This window comes from Anomaloglossus baeobatrachus, chromosome 4 (assembly GCF_048569485.1).
Source record: "Anomaloglossus baeobatrachus isolate aAnoBae1 chromosome 4, aAnoBae1.hap1, whole genome shotgun sequence".
Lineage (NCBI taxonomy): Eukaryota > Metazoa > Chordata > Amphibia > Anura > Aromobatidae > Anomaloglossus > Anomaloglossus baeobatrachus.
In genome coordinates, this window is record NC_134356.1 from 281,879,143 (window position 1) to 281,894,315 (window position 15,173).

The 15,173-nt window shown below is 39.4% G+C and overlaps 1 protein-coding gene across 2 annotated transcripts in view; it reads right to left on the bottom strand.

The window, feature by feature from the left end:
- The window catches only part of PTPRB (protein tyrosine phosphatase receptor type B), a 177,564-nt gene that overhangs the window by 106,153 nt on the left and 56,238 nt on the right, over window positions 1-15,173 (bottom strand). The window contains exons 1-2 of one of the 2 annotated variants that reach the window (XM_075344889.1): window positions 10,194-10,856; window positions 9,418-9,688 (exon numbers count right to left, since the gene is read on the bottom strand). In XM_075344889.1, coding sequence (XP_075201004.1) covers window positions 9,418-9,688; window positions 10,194-10,247 — 325 coding nt within the window. In that variant the 5' untranslated portion in view covers window positions 10,248-10,856. Of the gene's footprint in view, window positions 1-9,417; window positions 9,689-10,193; window positions 10,857-15,173 lie in introns of those variants that run through there. The other variant, XM_075344888.1, reaches the window with a different exon arrangement.

Here is a 15,173-nt window from a genome sequence, read left to right on the forward strand (position 1 = left end):
TCCTAAAACACGAATTCCTAAAGTCTTAGTACTTTGAACATTGTGTCTCTGGAATTGAACCACAGAAGGAGTTGAACATGGTTTGCGTGCCTAGAAGGTGAAGTTTAAAAATTCAGACTTTAGCTAATCTATCTGGCCCAGAAAACAAAACACTTAGTCCCTTTAACATCCGCTAGAACAAAGGAACAATGAGGTTGGGAAGTGCCTGGGCTGAGAGAGTCCTGTCTGGAAACAAACACTTAAGCCATTTACATTGTTACAAGAATTCTCTCTTGGCAACCTGCCACCAATGCAATATTATGCAAGCTATACATCGCGATATAGAAATTTCATTGTCGCACTGTACTTATTACCAATCTATAACGTTACATAAAACTGCCTTTATACCAAATACAAATCTACAAATAAGTATTGTAGATTTGTGATATTTGTTTTCTTGTGCAAACGTCTGTATGCTACAATTATATAACATTCATGTCTTCATATCACCATCCTTTCTCTCTGTAATCACAGTGGAGATCACCCTATCACACTTGCACTAGGACTAAGCTATCTTGCAGTGTTCACTTGTGGGATCACTAAGGTCAAGTACAATAGTCTATTGGCAGATACGGCTAATAACTTCCTCTCTGACATTCTTAAAGTGAATTTCCACCTTTGTTTTAATTCAATTGTGCTGAAAACTCTGTGTTCATTTCTACACACACACACACACACACACACACACACACACACAAACACACACACACACACACACACACACCACTATATACTACATACACACATAATTTAATGGCACTATAAATGAATGCTTTAAAAGCTAGCAGTGTTAATAGTTTATTTTTAGCAATTTAGCAAAATTAATGAAAAAATAAAATGTTAATCAAAACAATATTTTGTGTGAACACCCTTAAGGAGGTTGTTCCTAACCTCTTGGAGAACTAACCACAGATCCTCTGTGGATGTAGGCTTGAAAATTCTTCTGTCTCTTTATGTAATTTCATAGGTAAGGATGGTTGACCTTAGGGAGATCAACATCCAGCACCGCGGAGACACCATCACGTGTTTCTCAACGCAGTGATTCTAGAACAATGCCCCTTGGGAAATATGCAACACAAGAAAGCCGGGAAGACACCATCACATGTTTCTCAACATTGCCAGCATTGAGAAACATGTGATGGTGTCTCCGCGGCTTTCTTGTTTTTCATGTAATCTCAGGCAGACTCAGTGATGTTGAGATCAGAACTCTGTGGGGGCCATATCATCACTTCCAGGACTCTTTGTTCTTTATAGTAAAGATAGTTTTTTCATGATATTGGCTGTATGGTTGGGTTTGTTGTCCTACTGCTGAATAAATTTGGAGCTAATAACATGCTTCAGAATGAGTAAAGTATTTGCTTGTATTTCTTGGTAATGAGGACACCGACAAATGGCTAAGGTTTAGGGCCAAAGGTTGAGAGCCAAAGATACAGTGTTTAGCCAAGGGAACCTAATGCAGCAGATGAAAGACACATCATGCTTAATTCCTTTTGAATTCGAAAGATATACCATTAGATCCTAACTGGCAACAACCAATAGGACGACCTGGCTACACTCTTCTACTGTTTGTAGAAGATTGGCCAAAAGAGGTCTTCATTGCAGCTAAAAAACACATTTTCCTCATGGAAACAAGTGATTCAACTATATATGAATACAGAACATGGGCCACAGAAAATGGCAGCAGGTGCTCTGGACTAATGAGTAAAATGTGAATTTTTGGTTGTAACAAAGGGCAGTTTATTCACCAAAGGGCTGGAGATTGGTACAGTAATGAAGGTCTGCCAGCAACAGTGAAGCATAGTGGGTACAGTAATGAAGGTCTGCCGGCAACAGTGAAGCATAGTGGAGGTTCCTGGACAATTTGAGGCTGCATTTCAACAAACAAAGTTAGACTTTTGGTTAGGATAAATTAGAAATGAGTTAGGAAACTGAGAAATACAGGCAGATACTTATCCCTTATGCAATATCCCATCAGGTAGGCATCTGATAGACTCAAAATTTATTCTGCAGCAAGACAATGACACCAAATGTACAGTCAATATCATTATATGTAGCGTACAGATGAACAATAAAGTCTGGAAGTGATAATATGGCCCACACAGTGCCCTGATATCAAAATTGAGTCTGTGTGCGATTGCATGAAAAGATAAAAGAATTTGCACAAGAAGCTCTATATCTATATCTATATCTATATCTACAGATAGTTCTCCAAGATGTTTAGAACAACCTCCCTTAAGGGTAATCACAACTAAATATCAGCATTTCTATTTTTAAAGCTTTGGTACTTTGCAGCAATTATCTGTGGTTAGTTCCACAAGTAGTTTGGGACAACTCTCCGGTTGAGTTTTTTTTTTTTTTTCAAAAGCTATGTACAAGTATATCTAGAAGAATTGATGCTTTGATGTTGTTTCCTCTGCAGATACAGCCATAGTAAGGAGAAGCATACTCTTTATGGCTTTTATTCTAAATGTATTTATTTATTTATTACTTTTATTCTTTATTTGCTTTTTATTCTAAACTACTTACTACACATTCAAGTTCTTGTATCTACATAGAACATATTCACAGCATTAAATTGTACTTTCAACAAAATTAATTTTATAGTTAGGTCCAAACGTCTGCTTGGACCCATTATCACAGATAAACCAATACAAAGGTTGACAATAATGGGTCCTGGCAATTTCCTGGTGCAGTTGGCAGACAGACGTTAGTCTACATTTCCTCTGCAGATAAATTAAAACATTGCCCTGCAAATCACTGCAAACGATGACCCAACACCCATCTTTGAATATAAAGAAGAATTGGGTCGTCTTGAAGAAGAATTGCTCTTTGCAATGTGTCTTTGCTGGAGCACGATCATTTCAATGTCCATATGTCCTAATCAGTTATATAAAAGTGATACATACTACAGAAAAACAAGAAATTTAAGGCTATATTGTAAAAAACAATACCGTAAATTTGACCAAAAGCTTGTATTTTGTCCATACATGCACATCATAACCTTTTGAACAGATGATGCCAGCCTATGGGTGTAAGTGCATCAGGAGATTACAGGCTGCATACTTTAGTTGGTTTCCAGCTTCTCTAGATCATGGGCAACAAACGTTATACTCTCTATAGGTTATTCTTCATTTTCAACCCAATGTCATAGATGATAGATAGACCTGATAATTGTTTTCTATTATGGAATTTTAGTAGAAGTTGCATTTTTGCAGCTAATAATCTTAATTTTTAAAGGGACACTAATCAACATTTTACTCTAAAGATAACTATATTGATTTATTATGATATATGTTGTGGGCCAGTAGTCCTCCAAAGCTTGTAGTCCTCTTCCTTATGTTTCATAGTTTTTAACCTATAGTCTCACGTATTGATCCAGAGTAAGGCAAAAACTCCATGAGACAGATGCTAATAGCTCTATATTATGGAGAAAATTCCTTCCTGACTCTACAGATGATAGTCAGACTAGTTATAGGGAGTTTTGCATCTTGCACTTAATTATATATAAGAGGCATTTCCATCTCATCTATTTATGACAGATCTACAGCATATGCCATAAATATAGTAGATGTGGATCCCACATATAGGACCTACATCTATCTTCATTGCTGGGCCGTGAAGAACACTGCTATCAGTAGGGAGGTGGTCAGAATTCACATTAATTTGGTTGGAACTTCAGACCACTTCTACAGTGCCTACAAGTAGTATTCAACCCCCTGCAGATTTAGCAGGTTTACACATTCGGAATTAACTTGGCATTGTGACATTTGGACTGTAGATCAGCCTGGACGTGTGAAATGCACTGCAGCAAAAAAGAATGTTATTTCTTTTTTTTTTTTTTTTTTTTTAAATTGTGAAAAGTTTATTCAGAGGGTCATTTATTATTCAACCCCTCAAACCACCAGAATTCTGTTTGGTTCCCCTAAAGTATTAAGAAGTATTTCAGGCACAAAGAACAATGAGCTTCACATGTTTGGATTAATTATCTCTTTTTCCAGCCTTTTCTGACTAATTAAGACCCTCCCCAAACTTGTGAACAGCACTCATACTTGGTCAACATGGGAAAGACAAAGGAGCATTCCAAGGCCATCAGAGACAAGATCGTGGAGGGTCACAAGGCTGGCAAGGGGTACAAAACCCTTTCCAAGGAGTTGGGCCTACCTGTCTCCACTGTTGGGAGCATCATCCGGAAGTGGAAGGCTTATGGAACTACTGTTAGCCTTCCATGGCCTGGACAGCCTTTGAAAATTTCCACCCGTGCCGAGGCCAGGCTTGTCCAAAGAGTCAAGGCTAACCCAAGGACAACAAGGAAGGAGCTCCGGGAAGATCTCATGGCAGTGGGGACATTGGTTTCAGTCAATACCATAAGTAACGTACTCCCCCGCAATGGTCTCCGTTCCAGACGAGCCCGTAAGGTACCTTTACTTTCAAAGCGTCATGTCAAGGCTCGTCTACAGTTTGCTCATGATCACTTGGAGGACTCTGAGACAGACTGGTCCAAGGTTCTCTGGTCTGATGAGACCAAGATCAAGATCTTTGGTGCCAACCACACACGTGACGTTTGGAGACTGGATGGCACTGCATACGACCCCAAGAATACCATCCCTACAGTCAAGCATGGTGGTGGCAGCATCATGCTGTGGGCCTGTTTCTCAGCCAAGGGGCCTGGCCATCTGGTCCGCATCCATGGGAAGATGGATAGCACGCCCTACCTGGAGATTTTGGCCAAGAACCTTTGCTCCTCCATCAAGGATCTTAAGATGGGTCATCATTTCATCTTCCAACAAGACAACGACCCAAAGCACACAGCCAAGAAAACCAAGGCCTGGTTCAAGAGGAAAAAAATCAAGGTGTTGCAGTGGCCTAGTCAGTCTCCTGAGCTTAACCCAATTGAAAACTTGTGGAAGGAGCTCAAGATTAATGTCTACATGAGACACCCAAAGAACCTAGATAACTTGGAGAAGATCTGCATGGAGGAGTAGGCCAAGATAACTCCAGAGACCTGTGCCGGCCTGATCAGGTCTTATAAAAGACGATTATTAGCTGTAATTGCAAACAAGGGTTATTCCACAAAATATTAAACCTAGGGGTTGAATAATAATTGACCCACACTTTTATGTTGAAAATTTATTAAAATTTAACTGAGCAACATAACTTGTTGGTTTGTAAGATTTATGCATCTGTTAATAAATTCTGCTCTTGTTTGAAGTTTGCAGGCTCTAACTTATTTGCATCTTTTCAAACCTGCTAAATCTGCAGGGGGTTGAATACTACTTGTAGGCACTGTATATTGAAAACAATACACAATGGAGCTCTGTTCTCGAGATATATGCAGACCTTATTGATGCAGCTAACATCTACTGTAGATTTATGGCTCATCCTTTGGATATGCCGTAAATGTAAGGAGATTGGAATACCCTTTTAACTCTGAATGAAAAATAAGATGTTTGTGTCAGGCAAAAACACAATGAAATGACTAATTAACCATCCATCTATTGGTCACGTAATACTGCACATAAATATTTCTCACTACATGGAGAAACTATAAATTCTTCAGTGGAGATTGACAGCAATTGTAGTTTAATATATTGCAATGTAATATATTGTATTATTTACAAGAGTATCTATAACAAGTATTGCTCTTAAAGGAGCTTTCCCAGAATATATTTTCTGACCTAAAGATCTCAGTAGTTTCTAGAATTGTTATTTCATTTGAAATATATTTCAATTCTCTGCTAAACAGGGGTCAGTGAAAGTCCTGATGTTAAGACTCACCACTAATCACCGATTTATTACTCTTCCTAGCCATAGATCATGAAGCATCATGTTTATCTTGGGAAAACATCTAGATGGACAGTTATGAAACAAAAGCTAAGAAAGGCTACTAACCCATGTCATAGAAGAAAAAGTATCCAGCTCTCGCACAGGATTTGTAGATGACAATCAATTCTTCTTAAGGTAAAAAACATTACTTTATTTCATAGATTGAAAAACATTGGATGGCACTGGCCAACACGTTTCAATTAAGGCTGCTCTTACATGAATAAGATCTGTCTTACTCGAAACGCATTGACCACTGCCATCTAATGTTTTACAATCTGTGAAACAAAGTAATGTTTTACCTTAAGAACAATTGTCATCTACAAATCATATGCAAGAGATGGATACATTTGCTTCTATGTTTTGGTTTTATCGCCTGTGGACCAGCTCAGAAACGTCTGTGCACCGCACCCATGGCTGATGAATTCATTCATCTATATCTGGACTGGTGATCTGACCACCCTTTTTCTTTTATACTACCCCATGTACCTACAAATATTCAGTAGCTGTTGGGCGAACACTTGGCCAGCCAACAGCTATTTCTCCCAACCTCCCCATACACATGTACGCTCAGCTCAGCCAAGCGTTCATGTGTCCACAATAGGTAAAAAGGATAATACAAAGATGGTGGCTTATCTCTGAAGATCAAAATATGTTCAGATATAACAAGATCAATGCTTTTTTCATCAATGTGACAACTAGTGTTGGGAAAGAATTCCATACAAATGAAATGGATAGCTTAATACCGCAGACAATTGCAAGTTTAGCAGGATCATCATCAGATATTAATTATTGTCTCAGTGAAATATTACATAAGTCTATAGTGCCACAAAAAAGCCACTGGATAAGGGATAAAGAAGGTAAAGTAATAGTAGCTAGGTAACCCAGCAGTAACAACGCCTAAAATATAACTTTTAATGGGGTAAGGTTAAAACAATCCACAAACAAACATGCGCATTAGCGCCTTAAAAGACTTCACTTTCTGTGTTGTCCTATCTAACTGTAATAGGAGACAGTCATTCACAGGGAGACAGTCATTATAGAGTAGCAGACAATCCCACAAAACAAATGTTGCATAGGGAAATAAACAAGGAACAATCTCACCAGTCTTCAAGATACTGTGTATATGTGTTCCTCAGTCATCATCCAATGTCCAAGTGAGACCACAAAAATAGATCCCCCGGCTAAACCAGGTATTCAAAAGGATCCACCATATAGGTTCCAACATATAGACATGAAAGGAATTCTCTCAAATAATTAATAAGTCTATAGTGAGTTACTATTTTATTGACATCCTCCATGTTCTCAGACTTGACAGGTGAAAGGTTTTATTGTGTGCTGTATTTTCTTTGCTATGGATTTTTTCTAAATTGAAAAAGTTTACACCATGTATAGGCTTGTGGTAACCATCCTACCGATGCAAAATTTTTCTGATGGTCCCAGAAGGAAAAAAGTGCATGGTGTCCCTGATATTCCTGCCTGCGTGAAAATGATTGATTGTTGTGGCCCCCTGCATAGTTATAGATAATATACAGTAATAAAAGCCCATTATACTTCCCTGATGTATAAGTGATGTGCCAGGCATTAATCGCTAAGAATAAACATATCACAATACATTGTTCACAATTTACCAAGGATGGACAGATATAGCAGAATTTGTCATTACAAGTATTAGCTCAGCACAAGATAATATGGCACCCAAAATAAACTGCTAAATAATAAATTCAGCTTTCTCAAGGTAGTGATTATCGAACAAATGATATGAGATTTTGTGACCTGGCAGTGCACTAGGGTGCCACACTATACAATTACATCTATGAAGGCAACTATGTTCTCCAAAGTCAACACATTGATCAACCAATGCCTGTTTGGAAGAAGTTTCTAATAATACACGGTACAACTTTTACAAAAAAAACAATAGGCACAGTTCAAATTGGCATGTCAAAGCCACTAGAGACCTGTTACAGACAACTAATAAAACAACTGAGTGTAGATAAGAGCCTGCACAGCATCCTGGTCAGCACCTCTGGGCAGAAGTACTGAGTCACATCCCATGATTCATTTACAGTAGCACATGGGCCTCGTAAAATCCAATCTTAGTTATGGTTAACTAAAGCCAATTATTAGTCACTTACTTCTAAGATCAGAGCCACATTTACTGCCCCAACGCTTTGGGTAGGGTTAAAATGCATGATGGCATGTCTATAAGGAACTCAACCTGGAAGCTCCAAAGGTATTGTTTTACTGTTATGAAAGGTGGAATTATGATGAAGCCAATTGTTCTCTGCCTTCATCATTTGCTTTTTTTCTATGTTCATAGGGCAGCTTATATTCCTTTAGATGCCAAACAAACATCCAATTACTTAAAAACTTACACTTTTCTTCGAGATGAACTTAACGCAATATCTCTGCCCATGAGGATTAAATACAAGGGTTGTACAAAACGTTCATATTCTTAACCACTTCTGACTAACAAAGAGAAATACATTTTAGGAACAAATATTGTGTATCTTTAGAGAATAATATGTTACGTTTCTGAAAAAAACTTAAAGTTCTTTCAATTTTCTAAGCCATTAAAGTGAATGAAGTGATGTGGTTATTCAAAAATAGAAAAAAATAATGAAAGCCATAACTGATGATAGGTTTGTACTACTGTGAAGCCCACCACCCTGATCAGATTTTGCCCAAAGTTACTTTAAGTTCCAAACTTAAGGAAAGCTTGTATTTAATTCCAAAGTGATATCAGCAGTCAGTGGAAAAAACCTTATTTTTATTTTTGCATAAAAGCACTAAGACGGTGGTGGAAAGAGTATGTTAACGTTATCGAGGACTATGCTGAAAAATGAAATTGGGCTGGTGGCTGTCATTATTTAATACTCGAATCAGCACTTGATAGGTGAAAACAAATCTGTCTTCTCATAAAGATTAACAATCTTCATAATTTTACGTTTCATAAATGGCCAGGTGCATCAATCATGGGTTGACCACTTTGATGAGCCCAGTTACATTCCCGAGACATGACATGAACATGTGTCCACCAACAAAATTTTAGCTCGTTTCTCAATATCATATATACAGTATATATATATATATATATATATATATATATATATATATATATATATGATAAATATAATTGCTCAGACAATATAGAAGACTTTCTATTACTACAACCAATAGCATAACTCACAGTCATTAATGTGTAGAACAATTAGCTTCCCAGTTTTGTAAAAACTATATCTTCAAATGATTAGCTGTGGTGATTCAAATGTGATCAACTGGAAGGTTATTCAATAAAGTTCTTAAATACATCCAGTTTCACAAAGTAAAAATAGGCAGTTGATAAAAAAGATATCAATTGAACACCTGATAACTATCATTTTTTAACCTATCTGGTGTCACAGTATGTCATTGCGCTCTTAAATAGACACATTCCTATAGAAAATGTAATACCTTTATGTTTTGTACCTGTATCACTCCGCTTTTATTAAAATTAAAACAGATCTGCAAAAAATACAATGAAATTGCAGAATAAAGTCATATATATATTGCTCATACCTATTTGTAAGGTAAGGTTCTGCGCCTCTCCATCCTGTAAAGCCACAATACTTATATCGTACAGAGTTCCTGCCTCAAGTCCAATCTGTCTGTATTCATAAGAGTCATTGGTCTTTTGAATGGGGTTACATGTGTTCTCCCAAAAATTACTTGACCTTAATATCATGGTAAAGTTACAAAGACTCCCAGGACTGCTCCACTTCACGTAGACAGACTCCGAGAAAACTTTGCTCTCTGTGATGTTGATGGTGCATTTTACTGGCTCCACATCCTAAAAAATGAAACAAGACCAATTAGAACTCAGAGAATAATGATGCGTAGGTAAAAGTGAATTTTACAGGTGACACAATATCATTTTACAGAATGAGGAGCCTAATATACTTTTTTAACCTTAAATAAAATTACACTATACCTATATCCTATAATAAAACAAATGTAAATATTCTTAGCATTTAACTGTTAAAGTGGTGATATAAATGTTTTTAGAATTGTGAATGGGTACATAAAAACCTTAATGGTGTAGGACTGTCATATTTCTCCTAAAAGGTTATATATTTTAAAGTACAGTAATAGTCGGATGTAGTAGTGTTGAATGTAGATATAATAATTTTCATTTTGTCAATTCTTTACAACATCTCACTGTGATATCTGTTATTTTACACTATCTTACCGTAATTCATGGAGATATCTCAATGCACTAACCCTACAACTCCACAGATCTGAATGATAATTCCAGCTCTGCTACACCTGTGCCATGACAAATCAAGAGTACTCACCTGAATGCAGCTTAGCATAATCCACAATGACAGTCCAAGCACATATCTCAGCATTGCGAGTAACCTGATTTACAATAATCCTTCAGTGATAATTTTTACATTGCCAATCCCCCAAATATGCAATCCCTGGAGTATCCAAATTCAGAAGAAGCGTTTTCAAATAAATCCGGAATAGAAGACTGTAGGTGGATTCTCAAGTCAATCGCTTTAGTATAATTATCTTGCTCCAGCACTTGGGCAAGTTACCATGCAAATGGAAATAATTTTTTTCTAAAAGGTGGTGCAGTAAGACATAAAGGTACCAAAAGAACTTGATTTTGGGTAAAATTTAAGAAAAGGGTGTAGAAGGCAACGTCTTGCAATTTCCACATTGCCATTCTGACCCAGTCTAAACTTGTTCAGTCCTTTCCATCCACTTCCTTAATCAAGAGTCAATTTCCTCGCTAGTTCTAAAGCAACAATAATGAGCCGAAACCAGAATCCAACCCAAGCAGAGCACTCAAGAGCGCCTCCCCTTCTTGTGAGTTTGCAGAATGATCTAGGCTGTCTTCTTGGCAGTACCTCTAAGATACCGGCCCAGCCAATTTCCTCTGACTGCTGACCCTTCATTAACCTTCTCTTCTGGTGCCTGGAAACATCTGAAGAAAAGTTCCTTCTGTCTTTGCCCTCTGTTGCGCCTGTCCTTTGGACACCACTGTCCCATGCCAGCACTTTCACTTTTCTGCTCTGATCATTTTTTGCCTGAAATCTTGTTTCTTTCTCCCTCTAACTTTCCTCTCCCCCACCCCTGCCTTCCTTCCTCCTATCTCTTCGTTCTCTCTCAGGCTAGTTTCCCGAGGCTATTTTTGGACCATTTTGTTTTCTTTTAATAAAATGTTTGGCCATTATAATTTCACACAACCAGCCTCACCCAAAAGGTCTTGTTACTCTTTCACCAGATCATTTGATTTGTGGACAGTAGCAGATTAGATGTATAATGTAACTTTTACAGATTGTCATATGCTGTGGTCATTCTGTTGCGTAGATATCAGATCAGCTGCATGTACAGTATGTGTGTAACTGGTTCTCTTTGAAGTCCATGCTCTGTTTAAATTTCCAGTAGCAGCAGTCAGCTCCAATAACCTCAATATAATATTAGGCTGAATGAATTTCTCACAAAATGTACACCGAGTGCAGACTTATTAGGCAAGTTGTATTTTAGAGGATTTTTTTTATTATTAATCAACAACTATGTTCTCAATCAACCCAAAAGACTCATAAATATCAAAGCTTAATATTTTTGGAAGTTGGAATGTTTTTTTAGATTTGGCTATCTTAGGAGGATATCTGTTTGTGCAGGTAACTATTACTGTGCAGAATTATTAGGCAACTTAATAAAAAAACAAATATATTCCCATCTCACTTGTTTATTTTCACCAGGTAAACCAATATAACTGCACAAATTTAGAAACAAACATTTCTGACATGCAAAAACAAAACCCAAAAAAATTAGTGACCAATATAGCCACCTTTCTTTATGATGACACTCAACAGCTTACCATCCATAGATTCTGTCATTGCTTCATCTGTTTACGATCAACATTGCATGCAGCAGCCTCCATAGCCTCTCAGACACTGTTCCGAGAGGTGTACTGTTTTCCCTCCCTGTAGATCTTACATTTCATGAGGGACCACAGGTTCTCTATGGGGTTCATATCAGGTAAACAAGGGGCCCATGTCATTATTTTTTCACCTTTTAGACCTTTACTGGCTAGCCATGCTGTGCAGCAGTTGGATACATGTGATGGAGCATTGTCCTGCATGAAAATCATGGTTTTTTTTAACGATACTGACTTCTTCCTGTACCACTGCTTGAAGAAGTTGTCTTCCAGAAACTGACAATAGGTCTAGGAGTTGAGCTTCATTCCATCCTCAACCCGAAAAGGTCCCAGAAGTTCATCTTTGATGATACCAGCCCATACCAGTACCTTACCTCCACCTTGCTGGCGTCTGAGACGGAGTGGAACTCTATGCCCTTTACTGATCCAGCCTCTGGCCCATTAATCTGGCCCATCAAGAGTCACTCTCATTCCATCAGTCCATAAAACCTTTGAAATATCAGTCTTAAGATATTTCTTGGCCCAGTCTTGACGTGTTATCTTATGTATCTTGTTCAAAGGTGGTCGTTTTCCAGCCTTCCTTACCTTGGCCATGTCCCTGAGTATGGCACACCTTGTGCTTTTTGATACTCCACTAACGTTGCAGCTCTGAAATATGGCCAAACTGGTGGCAAATGGCATCTTGGCAGCTTCATGCTTGATTTTCCTCAATTCATGGGCAGTTATTTTGCACCTTTCTTGCCCAACACGCTTCTTGCGACCCTGTTGGCTATTTGCCATGAAACGCTTAATTATTTGGTGCTCACGCTTCAAAAGTTTGGCAATTTCAAGACTGCTGCATCCCTCTGTAAGACGTCTCACAATTTTGGACTTTTCAGAGCCCGTCAAATCTCTTTTCTGACCCATTTTGCCAAAGGAAAGGAAGTTGCCCTAATAATTATGCACCCCTTATATAGGGTGTTGATGTCATTACACCACACCCCTTCTCATTACAGAGATGCACATCATCTGATTTACTTAATTGGTAGTTGGCTCTCAAGTAGAGATGAGCGAACCGGTCCCGGTTCGGCTCGAGGCCGGTTCGCCGAACGGGGGTCCCGTTCGAGTTCGGTTCGTCGAACGTTCGACGAACCGAACTCGAACGTATAGGCTATAATGGGAGGCAATCACAAACACATAAAAATGCATTATAAATGTACACAAACAGTTAATAAACATTGCCATAACACTTACCGGTCCTCGCGATCCCTTCTGCACTCTGTCTCCTGCCGCTATTCCATCCGATGATCGCTGAATCCTCCCGGTGACCTGCACTGCCAGCAGAGATGCAGGACCTATCGTGACGTCAAAATAGCCATGTGACCAGTCACGTGGCTATTATCTCATTGGCTACAGACTGGTCACATGACTATGACACGTCATGTAGGACCTGCGAGTGCATCTCTCCGGTACACGGTGCACATATGTGTATCGCCGTGTACCGGCAACATGCTCTAGCACACGGTCGACTCCCCGTTCCGTTAGGGATCGGCTGACACAGCCGGTCATTAACGGAGATCACCGTTGCCATAGCAACGCAGTTAGCGGTGACGTCACCGCTAACCGCGGCTCCGAGAGCACCGTTGCTATGGTAACGCATCTGTCAGCGTTACCGCTGTTACCGCTAGCAGCCAGCACTGATCACTCACGGAGTGAAGGCTGCATGCTGCTTCACGATTGTAGTGATGATTGTAGTGAGGATGAGGTTCCCCAGCCCCAAGTGATGAGCTGGTGAACCTCATCCTTCCTCACTACAATCGTCACTACTACTACACTAGTGATGATTGTAGTGAGGATGAGGTTCCCCAGCCCCAAGTGATGAGCTGGTGAATCTCATCCTTCCTCACTACAATCGTCACTACTACTACACTAGAAAGAAAGAAGACAGAAGAGCAGAATCGTGGAGGGCTGACAGGGGGTAATAAAGATGGAGTCTCTAATGTGTCTGTGTATTTATTTCTATTAAAGTATTTTTTCTCTGTGTGGTGTCTTTTTTTTAACCCTTTATTGGAGATTCTTAATGGCCGGGTCAAACGTGCCTGACATTAAGAATCTCTGGCTTAATACTGGCTAGTAAAACAAAGCCAGTATTAACTCATGATTACCCAACAAGCCACCCGGCTCCAGGGCTGTTGGAAGAGTTGGATACAGCGCCAGATGATGGCGCTTCTATGACAGCGCCATTTTCTGGGACGGCTGCGGACTGAAATCCGCAGCAGAGGCGCCCAGAAACCTCGGGCTAACCTGTGCTGCGGATTCCAATCCCCAGCTGCCTAGTTGTACCCGGCTGGACACAAAAATGGGGCGAAGCCCACGTCATTTGTTTTTTAATTATTTCATGAAATAAGTGAAATAATTAAAAAAAACGGGCTTCCCTATATTTTTGGTTCCCAACCGGGTACAAATAGGCAACTGGGGGTTGGAGGCAGCCCGTGGCTGCCAGCTGTACCTGGCTAGCATACAAAAATATGGCGAAGCCCACGTCATTTTTTTGGTGGGCAAAAAAATTCTGCATACAGTCCTGGATGGAGTATCCTGAGCCTTGTAGTTCTGCAGCTGCTGTCTGCTCTTCTCCATACAGACAGACAGCAGCTGCAGAACTACAAGGCTCAGCATACTCCATCCAGGACTGTATGCAGAAGTTTTTTGCCCCCTGAAAAAATTATGTGGGCTTCACCATATTTTTGTATACTAGCCAGGTACAGCAGGCAGGTACGGCTGCCCCCAACCCCCAGTTGCCTATTTGTACCCGGCTGGGAACCAAAAATAAAGGGAAGCCCTTTTTTTATTATTTCATGAATTTCATGAAATAATTAGAAAACAAATGACGTAGGCTTCGCCCCATTTTTGTGTCCAGCCAGGTACAACTAGGCAGCTGGGGATTGGAATCCGCACCACAGGTTGGCCTGAGCTTTCTGGGCCCCACTGCTGCGAATTGCAGTCTGCAGCCGCCTCAGAAAATGGCATTTTCATAGAAGCGCCGTCTTCTGGCGCTGTATCCAACTCTTCCAGCACCTGCCTGCTATACCTGGCTAGCATACAAAAATATGGCGAAGCTCACGTCCTTTTTTTGTAGTTTTTTGGCAAAAAAAATAAAAAATGCTTCCCTGGATTTTCCATTGCCAGTGAAGGTAACACCAAGCAGTGGGGGTTAGCAGCCAGTAGCTGCTTGGATTACCCTTAGCTAGCAATACAAAAAATGCAGCGGGAGCCCATATATATTTTTTTTAATTATTTATTTAAATAACTAAAAATAAAATGGGCTTCCCTGTATTTTGATTGCTGGACATCACAGTGCTGTAAAAATAAATCTTTAAAAAAATGACGTAGCGCTCCGCGGTAT